The 15,542-nt window shown below is 47.7% G+C and overlaps 1 protein-coding gene and 1 long non-coding RNA gene across 6 annotated transcripts in view; both read right to left on the minus strand.

Annotated features, from left to right (window-relative positions):
* Positions 1–2,522, minus strand: part of LOC123504306 — a 10,320-nt gene extending 7,798 nt beyond the window's left edge. For both annotated transcript variants that reach the window (XR_006674798.1, XR_006674797.1), the window contains exon 1: positions 2,436–2,522. This is a non-coding gene — a long non-coding RNA (uncharacterized LOC123504306). The remainder of the gene's footprint in view (positions 1–2,435) is intronic.
* Positions 2,523–3,052: 530 nt separating this feature from the next.
* LOC123504167 (protein dead ringer homolog) overlaps positions 3,053–15,542 on the minus strand; it is a 221,049-nt gene continuing 208,559 nt past the window's right edge. For 3 of the 4 annotated variants that reach the window (XM_045254505.1, XM_045254503.1, XM_045254506.1), the window contains 3 exons: positions 6,468–6,676; positions 5,678–5,963; positions 3,053–5,256 (listed from right to left, as the gene is read on the minus strand). In XM_045254505.1, coding sequence (XP_045110440.1) covers positions 5,150–5,256; positions 5,678–5,963; positions 6,468–6,676 — 602 coding nt within the window. In that variant the 3' untranslated portion in view covers positions 3,053–5,149. The remainder of the gene's footprint in view (positions 5,257–5,677; positions 5,964–6,467; positions 6,677–15,542) is intronic. The other variant, XM_045254504.1, reaches the window with a different exon arrangement.

Consider the following 15,542-nt stretch of genomic DNA (forward strand, 5'->3'; position numbering starts at 1 on the left):
GCCTTGAAATATTCAAAAGCGTCGCACATTCGCACTCCCCTGTAAATGTACACAAACAACTGAGGAACTTTTCATTGCTAGGCTAGAAGAAAAAAAATATGTATACAAATATATATTCATCAACTCCTTTAAATTTCTTGTCATGATAATAGCATTCTTCCGTTTAACAAAAAAAATTTTTTTTTAATAAAAGTGTTGATTAGAAACCATAGTTCTTATTTTGACAAAAAAAAAAAAAAATGGCGCTAGACGAAAACGATGCGTTCCGTCTGACTCAAGACGACGGAAAGAGTTGACAGAAGAGTAAAAAGACGACGGAAATCGCCTGAGACGACGGAAAAAGTGCTAGTGTGACGCCGCCTTTACTATTCGTTCACTCATACACTATCATGTCGAAAGAGAAGGCAATGGGAGGGAGGACGGGGGGAGAGTGAGGGAAGACGGGGAGAGTGAGGGAAGACGGGGGGAGTGAGGGAAAACAGGGGAGAGGGAGGGAAGAAAGCGGTGAGGGAAGGAAGAAGGATGCTGAGGGAAGAAAGACCGCGGTGAAGGAGGGAAGACGGCGAAGGAACACAGATAGATAGATAGATAGGTAGGGAGGGAAGAAGGCGGTGAAGGAGGGAAGAACGAAGAGAGGGAGGGAAGAACGAGGAGAGAGAGGGAAGAACGGGGGAGAGGGAGGGAAGACGGAGGCGAGGGAGGGAGGGAAGACGGAGGCGAGGGACGGAGGGAAGACGGGGGAGAGAGAGGGAGGAAGACGGGGAGAGGGAGGAGGAAGACGGGGGAGATGGAGGGAGGGAAGACGGGGATAGGGAGGGAGGGAAGGCGGGGAGAGAGAGGAGGGAAGACGGGGAAGAGAGAGGAGGAAGGCGGGGAGAGGGAGGAGGGAAGAACGGGGAGAGGGAAGGAGGGAAGACGGGGAGAGGGAGGAGGGAAGAACGGGGGAGAGGGAAGGACGACGGAAGAGAGGGAGGGAGGGAAGAATGGGAGAGGGAGGGAAGAATGGGGAGAGGGAGGGAAGAACGCGGTGAAGGAGGGAAGAAAGGGGAAAGGGAGGGAAGAAAGGGGAAAGGGAGGGAAGGATGGGCTGAAGGAGAGAGGGATGGGGCGAAGGAGGGAAGACGGGTTTGAAGGAGGGAAGGCGGAGGTGAAGGAGAGAAGGAGGAGAGCGAGCAAACATTCTTTTCTAGAAAGGATTAGGATGGAGTTGTGTGTCTTCTTTTACTTACTAATTGACTTTATTTGTGAGGCCATTTTTTTTTTTTTTTGAGGGGTATAACTAGTCCAATGAGCACATCCTTCGTCAGGTAAGAGGAGGCACGTCCCTACTGAGAATATGAGAGTTGTACTGCCGCTAACTATCTGCCACGTAGCCCTGGCACTGATCACATGACAAACTGGTATTATTGTAGTTTCAACCAATACACCACACGTAACTATACACATTGTCACAGTCTAAATCACACTTCTACGAGCATTTCTAATCCCATTTTACCCTATCGGATATGAATAACTTTAGGACAATTTAGGTTAGGTTTGGTTTCCCCACCCTAAAATCCCGCTTTCCCAGGAGGTCCCCAAGCTTGTTAAACAGGGAAAAAGAACTTCAAGATAGGGTATATTGGTTGAAACTGCAAATTTACCCACAAACTATATTTAGGCATTGTCGGGGATTGTCCTAATTAGTCGTCGTTCCAGCTCTCCTTTCACGGCTCCTTCGCAGCCACTCTTTTGAGATGGTGCATTCTCTTTACACTCGTGCATACTTCAACATTATCTGTATTTCCAACTTCCTACGAGTTTCTTTGAAGAGGGAGGTATCGAGGCATTTGGTCCCTAATTCATGGCTGACGTTTATCTTCTTTGTAGAGAGCCAGCACTCAAGTGGACTTTTTTTTTAACCTTTTCTTTTTTGCCCTTAGCTAGCTCTCTTCCCTTAAGAAAAAAAAAAAAATATCCCGCTGCCCAAAAAGAGTGGCCGGACCAGAACCCTTCTGACCAATGGCGTGGTTTCATATAAGTGACGTCATGTCAGCTGAATGAAAGCGCTATGAAGAGGGAGCCTGGAAACGAGGAGAGCTGGAGGGACGACTTCATTAGAACGCCACTACTTATTACGTTTAACTCTACACAAGATTTACGCTCGACAGTTCATTACTTTTATTAATTTCACTGATGGACATTTACCAGCTGCCTGGTACTCTACCCTATTGTTACTGCGCTACATAAAGACTCAGTGATTAAACGAAATAGTTATCTACCACTGTCCAGCTGTTAACACACACCACCCCCTCTTGATGAAGTCCTAATTAACATATGACAGCTTTCTTTCCGCCCTTCTTCTTGATTTGCACGGCTCTGCATCACACACTCACTTTGCTTTAAGAGTACAGACCTATCATACACCTTGAAAAGACAGAGAATGGACAACTCACCTCCAACATGCAGACACTGGGAAGACGCCGGCTAGAGTGAGGTTACTGACCTGACTGGCGAGTATCTGGCAACAAGCAGGCCAGCGCACGCATGCGCAGACCTTACGTTTTGTATTACTATGAAAAAATAACATTCTAATGGGAAAATGTGATAGTATTATAACAATAATGTGTTGTAATATGTGTTATCGCCGCACTTGATAGCCAGCAAGTACTTCATGCAAGCACTGCTGTCTGGAAGAAGCTGCCTGATGCACGATGCCCGGTTAGTCTGCCTTGTTATCTATTGCCTCAAGTTATTACTACATTTAGATCTTTCCTGTGGTGTATTTCAGCTGCGAAAAAGCTTAATCACCTTACCTTCTTCATATGCAGAAGCCGTCATGAGCAAAGGTGATCATTGCAGCCCTCTTCAAGCCCTGATGCACAGCCGTCCTTCCCAAACGACCCTTCAATGCCTATAGTTACGACACGTGACGCAGATACATTCACCTGACTGTTCGTTTCATGCAATTATTACTTTTGCTACTGCCTGCATAGACAACAGTAATGCTTGTTTACCTTGGCACTGCTACAGCGCCAGCCACTAGACTATAGGTGACCAATGAAATGCAATCTACTACTAACATTTTATTACATTTTCACTTTTAAGTAACTGCCGCTGCTAACGCGAGAGAGTGGTCTCGACGGGAGGTGGGCTGACCGCCGCCCCTCACAGGGCCAGGGGCTCGGCGCGCTGTACACGACAACTCATTTACAACAACCTTAAAAGTAATTAAATCCTTAAAAGTATCAATAAGATAATAATACAGTAGCAACGCGCTGACAGAGTAGGACAGTGAGACTTCACGAAGGGGGATGGGAAGGAGCAGGCTCGGCCCCGCGCCCCCTGGCACAGCGCGGCGTCGCCGGCCAGCCGTGGAGACGCCTACCAGGACATCACTCCCCTGGTGACGAGACATCAGTATCGCCTGATAACACTGGTTCGACGCACTCCTTAGCAGCCAGGACGGGAGCTCCAGCCGGTCTCCCTGAGGTGCAGGCAGCAGCAACCCCTGCAACACTGGCCTTGGAGGGTCAGTCACCTGCGGCAGCTCGTCAGGCCGACATCCAACATAACGTGACTGGTTTCCTTAAAACCTATTGAAATGGCAATGGCGAGGACATCACGTGACGCCTAAGTTACGGCCAGGTGGTGGGGAGCCGCGGGGCGTGAGCACGGAGGAAGATCCCTGAGTAAACTGCTGCGCGCGTGCCAGCCTCGCCCACTGGTCACCTCGCTCCCGCACAAGTCACCGCCCGCCCGCCCGACACACACTGCTTCTTACCTAACCACTAACTAACATACACAGTCCATTCTAGCACAAACAAAGTATAAAGTAGTTGTCAAAGGGACAAAAAAGCCTCCGGACGACTCTGGTGGCGCACAAAGTCAAGGTAAACATTTCTCAGCCAAAATCGTGGCCTGGAATTTTTTCGTTATGCAATTCAGGTACTCGGAGCGTTCGACAGCGGTGTAATTTTGACATTCGTTATAATCAACACGAAAGGTGATTTATTGCACAGTTCCAACAGCTTTCAACCGGAATGAGTGATTGATTACGTTTTTCTCGATGAGGAAACAACGTCTTGAGCTCAGTACACGTCAGAAGACAGCCCTGCACACCACCGTGACACTCGGCACCCTCGCCAGACGGAATCGAGCACAGTTTGGTCAACACTCGAGGGCAAAGGATAAGTTCAGCCGTACTTCCTAACAGACATGCAGCTCCTCTGTCCAGCATCTCTAGTCGAGCTCCCTGCCACAATAACCATCAGTATTCATGGTGAGTGAGGCACTATATTCACTCCGGATGATAAGTGGCCATGATGACGAATGGGTAACCTTGAGTGGAGGCGGCCCAGGCGGCGAGGGGACTGTGGTGGACGCGGATCGGCGGCAGCATCCACACGAAGCAGGAGGAGCCTTACTGTGGATGGTCATCGTGGCAATGGCGAACGCTCATCCATGTATGGCAGTGGGTGGAGGTCCTAGCAGGGGAGGTGGGTGACCAAGGCAGCAACACAGTGGTGGTGGTCACCGGTGGAGGACGAACGACGCGGCGGCGAACGAAGAACTCACTCTGCTGGACACTGAAGCGTTCTTCTCTTCCACTATGGAAGGAGGCGTCGTTCGTGACTGACTAAAACGCACACGTATTCTTGTTCATTCAGTGCACGCCGTGAAGCAGGAACAGTGCGCTGGGTGGGTGTGGCAACCTTGGAGTCGGCGGCACGTCACCTGCAGCGCGCCGAGAACTGTGGTCAAGTCCGCGTCATCCACACAACTCTAGGGCTCCGTTCATGAGATCACCACTTGGCTATCTTTGATTTAACCTTAAAACCGACAGAATAAGAAAGAGACAAGAACGTGTCACCTGCTCTCACAAGAACAATGCTGTACAACTATCATCACACAATATAATTACATAAATAAATACAGTAACCTGATTCAGGTTCATCATATCCATAAAGCGCTACAGTGACTTTCAACAAGGTAACATTAAGGTCAAGCTGTCCCATTGGTCGGCCAGATGAGGAGAGGCGAGGCTGGACACAGAGCGGACACAAGAAGACGCCTCTCTCCTTGTCACGTCCGCTGCTGTTCCTCTCGGCCTGCGTGCTGCTGCAGACCAGAGTGTGCAGCGTGGTGGGCTGGTGACGGGGACACTACCTTAGCTGAAGCGAGCCCGCGGAGCCTGGGCGAACAGAACACCCTGGTAGAGTGTCCCATTGATTTCCATACTGACTACTAAACTCTGGTCCTGACTCCTGCCGTCTCCTGCGAGAGATAAAGAGACACATATCAACACTGTATCTCGTAGGTATCAGGAAGTGTTCTTTTACTACGTGAAGGCAACAAAAATTATGCATAAAAAGGAATAATTACATTATTCTTCCTTATATCAAAGTGTCAGGAAAGGGTGTCTATACTGCAGAGTGAATGAAGCGTTACATAAACATACGCTAAATACACGATGTAACATAGTATATCATTCACTTCTCGAAATCAAATGGTAAAACAATGATTTTAGTGAAGTTGTTACATAGGAGAATGTTGTATTGTTATTGGTACACTACACTCATAGTACTGCAAATTGTCTGCCTCACATAATTATTACAATGAGTTAAACACTGAAGTCATTATTAGTAGCATTAGTATTTCTTTACTCATCATGATCGGGCAGGCTGGACACACTTACCTCGCGAGGTGATTTTAATGTTGGCGCCGCTCTGGGCGTTGGTGGGCGTGGTGGGCGGCGGCAGGCGGGGGTCGTGAGAGTCTTCCTGTTGGGCTTGCCGCTTGGCTGCTGGCGGTATCGTGCTGTCCTCCAGGCGACTCCGCATGTCGTTACGCAGGTCGCTTCTGAAGTCGTTACGGAGGTCATTGCGCAGGTCATTACGTACGTCGTTCCGTAGGTCGTTGCGCAGGTCATTGCGGTGGTCCACTGCGTCCTTGAGGCGCCCCGGCCGCTGAAAGAAGAATGGCTGATACCCTCGGTTATCACGGAGGGACGGCGCTGCCTAGGGGACCAAACACCCTTGGAGGTCAACTACAGGGGCACCGCTACAGAGTGAGGCGTGTCTACATTACATTGCTGAGCAGGACACAGGCGTGCTCAGTGCCTTTTGACTGCTAAGAAGTCTCAGGTTCACAAAAACATCCTGATGTTACTAATGAAAAATTTTAATTTTAAAAGCCACCACTGACAGCTGAAGTGATCGAGTGATTCAAACACTTCGGTGACAGTGAATGTATTTTGTGCTCAGTAATATTGTCTGTCACTCTAGTAAAGTAATGTCTTGAACTATCATTGGCAGTCAAAGGGTTTAGGTATTGCGACATGTATTGACTACAACGTATGTACACATCAACACACTAGTAGGGCTGGACGGGCTGTATGGTCAACATTACACAGCAGTTATCACAGTAAGCGCATGGGAATGGATTCAAATACAGCATGAGGATTAATGCCAAGACTCAGAACTTACCTCGTCCTTTACCTCCAGGTTGAGCGCCTCCTTCTGGGGCGGGAAGGGCACGCCGGCCAACGGGTGGTGCGGGGGTGGCAGCTTGGGGCCGTCATCTTCATGCTGGAAGCCGCCGCCGACGCCCAAGCCCTGATTGTACAGCTTCCACATGGTGAGTCTCGTGGCCTCCAGCAGCGCCTCCTGCGACCCCGGAGGAGAGCCGCCGCGACCTGTGTATGGCGATACACCGCCCTCATCAGTAAAAGGTGTATCCCTCCCCCACACATACAATGGTAAGCACACTCTTTAATAAGATTTTGGGCTCTTAGCTTAGATGTGAAAAAAAGTGACTGAAACAAAAAAAAATTCTTGAAAGTTGTAAGATTTCAATGATGAAGTAACGCGTGATCCAATCCTTCTAACCGTGAGAGAGAGAGAGAGAGAGAGAGAGAGAGAGAGAGAGAGAGAGAGAGAGAGAGAGAGAGAGAGAGAGAGAGAGAGAGAGAGAGAGAGAGAGAGAGAGAGAGAGAGAGAGAGAGAGAGAGAGAGAGAGAGAGAGAGAGAGAGAGAGAGAGAGAGAGAGAGAGAGAGAGAGAGAGAGAGAGAGAGAGAGAGAAAGAAAGAGACAGAAAGAGAGAGAAACACACACACACACACACACACACACACACACACACACACACACACACACACACACACACACACACAAAGAAAGGCCCTGTCCCACACCTCCGTCAGTCTTTGGAGGTAGGCAGGCAGGTACGAATCATGACGGTGATATAGATAGATCCGAGGGGCGGCCACGCGTGTAGAGGGGAGCGCCACAAAGACCTCATTATCATATCGTTTATGGAGGGAATCAAAACTTTTTGTCTCGGTTCCTTTGAGGCGAATGGAGGATCCCCGCCTCTTCACGTCAGGTCTTGTCCCTCCAACGCCCCTAATGTGCGCCGCGCCCCTGCACCTCCTCCTCCATCATCACTAGACCTCCACCTCCATCTCCACCTCAACCTCCTGCCTCTTATTCATCTCCTATATACTAAGTCTGCGGTTCACTCATTCACACGGTTTCGTCTTCTTCTTCTTCTTCTTCCTTCTCCTCTTCTTTTCCAGACAATAATTAGACACACACACACACACACACACACACACACACACACACACACACACACACACACACACACACACACACACACATGCTGTCATTTAGTCGTTTCATAATCAATTAATATCCCTGAGAGAGAGAGAGAGAGAGAGAGAGAGAGAGAGAGAGAGAGAGAGAGAGAGAGAGAGAGAGAGAGAGAGAGAGAGAGAGAGAGAGAGAGAGAGAGAGAGAGAGAGAGAGAGAGAGAGAGAGATTCATTGACAAAGAAGCGTATATTTATGAGGAGCTTTTCTCGTGAGCTCATCCAAGACGTATTATTGTTTCTCGTCTTTCTTTCAGTTTGGCTAAGCGATGGAAGGTGATTCATGGCATGTCGTGTCGTGGAGATTGAAAAGTTACGTCATTCTGGAGTGTAATATTAGTCAGTGTCCTATTTCCGATTCTTGGCGTTTGGGTAAATGAATGAGTTTTCTGTGTTTTAGTGTTACAGTGTTGAGAGGAATACGATTTATAAAAAGAGGGAGGTAATTTATCGCATCTTAACTAAATTTGTGGTATTTAGATAACAAATTTGCTCAAGACACGTGTAAGTTGTGTAGCCGGAAATAAATGCTTTAGTCTTCATTTACATTCGAATGTTTGTGAGTTGAGTCTACTTAAGGGAAGGCCACACACCTCTAGATTATACTAAGGTGTGTGGACTCTACCATAGTTGGTTAAAGGAAGCCTTATACCGCTGTGGTGTTCGGCTATGGTTTACCAACGGAAAACAGACAACACATGTAACACTTTGTCTCGGCTCCGGTCACAGACACATGCTGAAAACCTTAAATCTAGTTAGTATTTTTGTGAACGGCGCTGAATTACTTTACGTATATGTTTTCACCACGCGCGCTCTGGGGTCTGAGGTGGCCACGGTTCGAGTATAGGAAGAGCTTCCTTACTTTGGATAACGATTCCTAGCATATGGGCTTTCTGATAGGAGGGATCCAAAAAATACCTTCATTAGCCAAAAAAAATTCTCGTGAAAAACCCATTGGTATAAAAAAAACACTCTCCAAAGGAAAGTCTCACTAGTACCCGTATCGCTTTCCTAATACGCGCATGACTTGTTTATATTACTCAACGAGCAGGATTTCGGGAAGAGGTCTGAGGCAGGAATAGGCACGCTTTAAGCTAAAAGGCGCACGTAACGTAGTTTTGAAGGAGATATAAAAAGACTCTCACCCCTAAGACAAAAGACACGGGGGTCATTCGTCAACATACAGTACTAAAAGGTAAAAAAAAAAACAATGAAGAACAGAAAACCCTCACCCACACTGCCCCATCCTTAAAAAAGAACAAGAAAAAGAAGCAGGTGCGGCGATCCAGTACGGCGGTCCAGCTCACCGAACACAAGAGCTCTGAGTGAAAATACTTGAAGACCTACAGGTGTAAAATCCATAACTGGTAAGAATAACTAATTTCACCCTTCCCCTGAGGTGTCTGTCTGTCCGAGGGGATATATAGGAGAGGAGTGTACTGTGTGGCTGACTGGCTGACTGGCTGAATGACTGGCTGAGTAGATGGTTGGCTGGCGGACTGGCTGGCTTGCAGGGTGGATGGGTGACTATGCTGGCTTCTTTCTTTGTATTCCTTTGTGCTCCTCCTCCTGGTTGGCTGGCAGACTGCTGATCCATCTTCCCTTATCCCACTGATCCTGATAACGTTCATCATTTCTATCCATCTTCCCCTCATCCATATACGTCGCGGCCCCAATCCAGTGTTTCATCCCGGTTATCTCTCCCGCTGCCCTTCTGAGGCGCTCGCTCGTCAGCCTGGGTCGACTCGCTTCAAGAACAGCGATGGCGGGCGTGAGGCGAGGCAGAGGCGGCGGCGGGACCTACAAGCGGTGCCGGGACGATGAATGCCCCTTGTAATGTTTTGGATCATGACCCTAGTATTATGAGTGGTCGATGTTGAGAAGTGAGTGTTGGTTGGTCTCTCTCTCTCTCTCTCTCTCTCTCTCTCTCTCTCTCTCTCTCTCTCTCTCTGTCTGTCTGTCTGTCTGTCTGTCTGTCTGTCTGTCTGTCTGTCTCTCTCTCTCTCTCTCTCTCTCTAGCTTTTCCATGGTCTTTTTCTTTTCAGAGAGAGAGAGAGAGAGAGAGAGAGAGAGAGAGAGAGAGAGAGAGAGAGAGAGAGAATGTAGACACAAACCACTTACCGGACAGAAAAAAAGTAAAAAATAATAATCTTGTAAGGATGATTAATTTCTACGGTAGAAAAATTCTCTCTCTCTCTCTCTCTCTCTCTCTCTCTCTCTCTCTCTCTCTCTCTCTCTCTCTCTCTCACTTCTTCCTTTCCATCTTTTACATTTCAAAACACAAAAAAAACGAAACAAGAAATTTACATTCCTATAGTCTATTCCATTTCGAACCATATCTCTCTCTCTCTCTCTCTCTCTCTCTCTCTCTCTCTCTCTCTCTCTCTCTCTCTCTCTCTCTCTCTCTCTCTCTCTTCCCTGACTCTTCGGTATGCAAATGCACAGTAATTATTCACCCGGGGTAGAGTTCCAATTAACAAAGTGACGAGACTAAGCGAAATTAATGACACGCCTCCAGCAACAAGAGTCTTCAAGAGCCACTACACGTCCTCCTCCTCCTCCTCCTCCTCCTCCTCCTCCTCTTCTTCCCTCACGCTATCAATCACGTACTCCTTCCTCTACTCATCTATTTAGTGGTATTCTCTCTCTGTCTCTGTCTCTGTCTCTCTCTCTCTCTCTCTCTCTCTCTCTCTCTTTTCCTATTCTCCTTTTCTTTCTTTCACTTTCGCTTATTTCCTATTTTCTTCCTATTATCTTTACTTACGTCTTACTGCATTTCTCTTATTTTTTCTTTCCCTGTGCAAGTATTCTCTCTCTCTCTCTCTCTCTCTCTCTCTCTCTCTCTCTTTGTTAATACATTTCTTCTACCTTCTCTTCTTTTCTCTCTTTACAACTTCACGACATTCTCCTCCTCTTAACTTCTCACTGATCCTTACTCACCATCCTCTTCCTTTTTCTATTTCTGCCCTCCTCCTCATCCTCCGCCTTTCTTTCTCTTTAATTCACCTGAAGTTCCATTTTGTTCTATTCTATCTCATCATTCAGTTTCCTTACTAAGCATCACAAGATTAAAAGAACCAACTGGTCACTCTTGGCTTGTATATTCTTTCTATTCCTTTGTGCTCCTACACCTTCTCACCGCAGCCTCTCCTAACACACCTGTAGTCTCACCTGCCATCATGATTCCTACCTGCATGACCATCAGCGGTGGGTCAGCGGGGTGGGAGAGGGAGTGGATAAGGGATAGTGGGAAAGGAGTGGGGGGAGAGGGAGAAATAACCCCCACTGCGCGGTAATCACCCCCCACAGAGCCCACCACTCCGCCCGCCCTTCGTCATCACTCGATTAAACCGCCCACACATGCCTCCTCCTCCTCCTCCTCCTCCTCCTCTTCTTTCTGCCTCCTCCTGTTCCTCCTCTTGCTCTTTCTTCTGCTGTTGTTTTGTTTCAGTTCCTTCGTTTGTTTTCTCTGGTTGTTCTTTGGTTGTTCTTGTGATTGTTGTTGTTTTTCTTCTCATTTCTTTCTGTCTCCTACTGTTTTCTCCTTCTCTGTCTCTTTCTTAATCAATCCCTGCTGTTCTCTACTCTTTTTTTTTCTATCTTTCTTAACCTCAATCATCTCCTCCTCCTCCTCCTCCTCCTCCTCCTCCTCCTCCTCTTCCTTCTCTTCTTTCAATTTTTCTTCTTCTTCTTCTTCTTCGCCTTTATGTTTATTACTTGAGATTAGATAGCGCAGTTTATCACAAGCAGTCTCGTAAATCTCAACACAGTATTTGCTGCCGTTTGTTCTTCCTTTGTGTTCCATTCGTGTTGAGAGAGAGAGAGAGAGAGAGAGAGAGAGAGAGAGAGACACCAGAAGTATGTTGTTCCCAAGTTTACGTTATGCGTTATGAGAGTGGGATGGGCCAGTGCTTTATGGCCCCGCTGCCTGACTGAGTGAGGGTTGACCAGGCAGACTCAGGGGCTTAGCATGAATATAGATGAGAGGCACACCGTATACTCTCTCTCTCTCTCTCTCTCTCTCTCTCTCTCTCTCTCTCTCTCTCTCTCTCTGTTTAGTTCACTCCTTCCCTACAATTTTCTTTTAGTTATACACAAGTCTCAGTTCGTCTCTCTCTCTCTCTCTCTCTCTCTCTCTCTCTCTCTCTCTCTCTCTCTCTCTCTCTCTCTCTCCTCCGGCAGTTATGCTAATGGCGGCTACTGGAAACGTTAAACACAAGTAATGTATAAATGGACTAAACAAGGCACTTTTAAAACACGTTCCCACGATCTGACGAGCGACTTAGGTATGCCATTCGCTACTCCGCCTTCCTCCCTCTTCCTCCTCCTCCTCCTCCTCCGTAGTTTATGGCAAATAACTTCGTCAGTGCCAATGGGTGTGTTTCTGTTTTTTATCAGTCTTTTTATTTGGTTCTTCTTCTTTTTTTCGTCTTTTTCTCCTTCCGTTTGAAATGTCACTTGTTTTGTTTGTCCTTATTCTTACCCTGTCTGTATTTTGCTCCTTTCTGTTTTATTGCTATTTCTTTCTATTTTTCTTCCTTTTTTTTTTTTTCTCTCCAGGATTGTCATTTCGGTTTATTCGTCGCCTCTTAACACATTTCTCCACAGCAAAGGTATGACAAATGGGAAGTTATAGTTCTTCCCACGATCAGACCTTAATACGACATTTAAAACACTGTTGTGAAGAATTTTAGTAAGAGGCACAATACAATCTGACGGAAATAAAGAAGGAAAACTCCAGAGCATCCAGCCTTGAAGGAAATCACCACGGAAAGAGCAGACAATAGCGATGTGACAAAATGGCGAGCAACATGTGGGGACGCGGCGCCTGGACGCGTGGGAGCAATTTTCCGGACATTGACGGTGCTCGCCACAGCCGCCATCCCGCCGCGCCAGGCTCAGCGGCGAGTGCATAAAACACATATAAACCACGCAAAGCTCTCCAGGCCGTCGTTTCGTCGCCATAAAGGCAACACAACGACGGTAAAATAAATCGTTAGCGGCGGGCGGCGGCAGATCGGCGGCCAGATATCACGGCGGCTACGGAGGCTATTTATTGCCCATATTTGATGGTTGTCATAAATCTGTGGACCTTACCGTTCGCCAGATGCAAAGACCGCTGCAACGACCACCATCGGCAGCGACTAACACCACTGCAAGAAATATTTGCCTCTGCAACAACCACTGCTCCTGGCACCACCACCATCACCACCGTTGCACCATCCAACACCACCACTAATGCAGCAAAGAACATACCCTGCAGAAACCAAGCATTACAAGAACTACCACTACATCGGTGCAACAATTACAGGTCTTAACACCACCACCACTGCAAGACCTGCCACCACCACCAACACCATCATCACCGCTAATGCAACAACACAACGTCTATCATTACAAACGAGTGATTTTGCCTCTAGCACCATCATCATCATCACCACCACCACCACCACCATCACACTGAGGACATTAATGACCATAAGTTCTCTGTCTACGCTCTTCACTTCTTTAAGTTCATATGTCTTCCCCGTCAGCGCCACCTGTGTGTGTGTGTGTGTGTGTGTGTGTGTGTGTGTGTGTGTGTGTGTGTGTGTGTGTGTGTGTGTGTGTGTGTGTTACAACCTAACATATCCTCTTAATTAACAAGAGAGAGAGAGAGAGAGAGAGAGAGAGAGAGAGAGAGAGAGAGAGAGAGAGAGAGAGAGAGAGAGAGAGAGAGAGAGAGAACATACGAAGTGAGCACAAAACACCTGAAGCGAGTTGTGTCATCATCTATCAAGGAATGAAGGCTCATTTACCTGGCTGCCGCTGCCGTCAGATGCCGCCGCCATCCATCACCACCTCCGCTGATCTCCGCGGGCCCTGGTCACCCATACGCGGCCACAGGGACAAATTGAGCCGCAGGAAGAACAAGTAACGATCGAGATGAGCAAACACTGAGCGGGGCAAGACATGAGAAGCGATGAGATTCTTCGTGGGTATGAGGGACGAGCGTGTTTTGCTGGCCGTTGTTGCTTTGTTGGTTATGAAATAGCTTAATGTTGTGACCGGAATGCTGGAAGACTGGCGGGATATGCAAGCTGACTATGAGATTTCGAAACATCGATGCTAACACACTAATAGTTCTTTATTTTTTTTCCTTTAAGCCTCCTGACCTGTGTTTATTTCTTTATCCGTGGTTTCTGTATTCTCATATCCCTTACGTTTCCCCTCCGAGTGTTCAATTACGACCAATGATAAAAACCAAGACTAAAGAGAGTTATGGCTAGTAAATCACATGTAAGTTCATCAACACAACATTTCAATGCATTTATATCCGATGCAGGGACACAGTTCAGGGGGAAGACATTCCAAAGAAAGTAAATAATGGACGAACAGTGAGTTACAGAGAGGCAATCTCGGTGCAATAAAAGAAAGTTGGGTAAATAGAAAACTAGAGAGAAAGATCAGATGAAATAAATGAGCAGGCGACAGAAGTAAACTGAGAAGGCTGGATGATATCTTTGCCCTCCTGAGGAGGCTGATGACGCTGACGGTAATACACGACGACGATGATGCCTCTTGAGGACAGCTTGAGGGCATTCGAGTTATATAAGTATACAATTTAATACTCACACTAATCGGGTGAGGCAGCGTGAAGGCACGGCGTGCATGGTGCGGGGCGGCCCCTCAGAGAGGCGGCGGCGGCCCCAGGAAAGGTTTGGGGTGTGTACCGACGGGGACTACAATTAGGGACGAGACAGATGGTTGTGAGCCACTCGGTGAAATAATAGGCGACTCTTACTGCCTGTAACAATGACTGCACGCCATTAAGGCAGCGGCCGCTGACTCAGCCATGGACATCAGCGGCAGTAAGATGGACAAACTGTGGTTCGCTGCTGACAACAACAGAGTCCCCCGTTCACAGTGATATAGAAAACGTGGGCGGGTGGCGGGTGGTGGCCGCGAGGAGGCTGGCGGGGCCTTGGGGCAATACGGTGCTGCGCCACGCAACACTCATGCCTGAATCTTGCCTATTGGTCGGGGAATGTCGATCATCTGTACCGAGGCTCGTCTGCCCCTGCCGCCCGCCGCCGCCGCCGCTGTCGGTTCATCATTTACATACGTAATCACGGAGCAACGGGTAATTGCGATATTGCCGAGCGTGGCCGTGCACATGCAAATGTTAAAAATGATCACGATTTCTAAGAGACGAGAGGTGAGTGAAGGTTGAAATTAAACATTGCACTTAATGTTCATCCTGGAGCAAAGCAAGGCAGCAGTGGCCAGTTCATTAGTCTATAGTAATGGAAATCACTCAAGTTTTATCGAAAGTTTCCGTTAGAAGTATAAACATGTCATACCATCACTAGAATCCTGAATACACAGTAGAAACCCACCAAAACATGTACTAAAACTTATTAATCCCACAACATATGCACCACATTCTATCAAACATGGGTGACGTGGGACATGCAGAGGGCAAACGGTTATCAAGGGCGTCTATAGCATGACGGAGTGATGGGCGGTGTCACACAGTATGAGGCTTGGGTGTTGCGTCACGCACGGCGAATGTCACGCTGACGGCGAAAAAAAATGTATGTAAATAGAAAGAAAGTAAAAAATAGAGGCAATGTCAAGCTGAGATAGAGATCCTTTCATACCGACATTCTCTCTCTCTCTCTCTCTCTCTCTCACACCAGTGTCATCCTCGGCTACAACTAGAGCGCAGAGCAACAAACCCTCCCGCACCACGACGCCCAATTTGTCGTCGTGTGGATGTGTCAGAATGGACGGACGCCACCACGGTAATAATGACAAACGACTCACCCCCCTCTGAGTCCACCCGCTCCGCCCTTGACGCCCCCCACGTCCCTCCACTTACTCCCCATGCCTGGTTAGTTCCCTCTCACCCCTCTGGTCTCTCTCG

This window comes from Portunus trituberculatus, chromosome 15 (genome assembly GCF_017591435.1).
Source record: "Portunus trituberculatus isolate SZX2019 chromosome 15, ASM1759143v1, whole genome shotgun sequence".
Lineage (NCBI taxonomy): Eukaryota > Metazoa > Arthropoda > Malacostraca > Decapoda > Portunidae > Portunus > Portunus trituberculatus.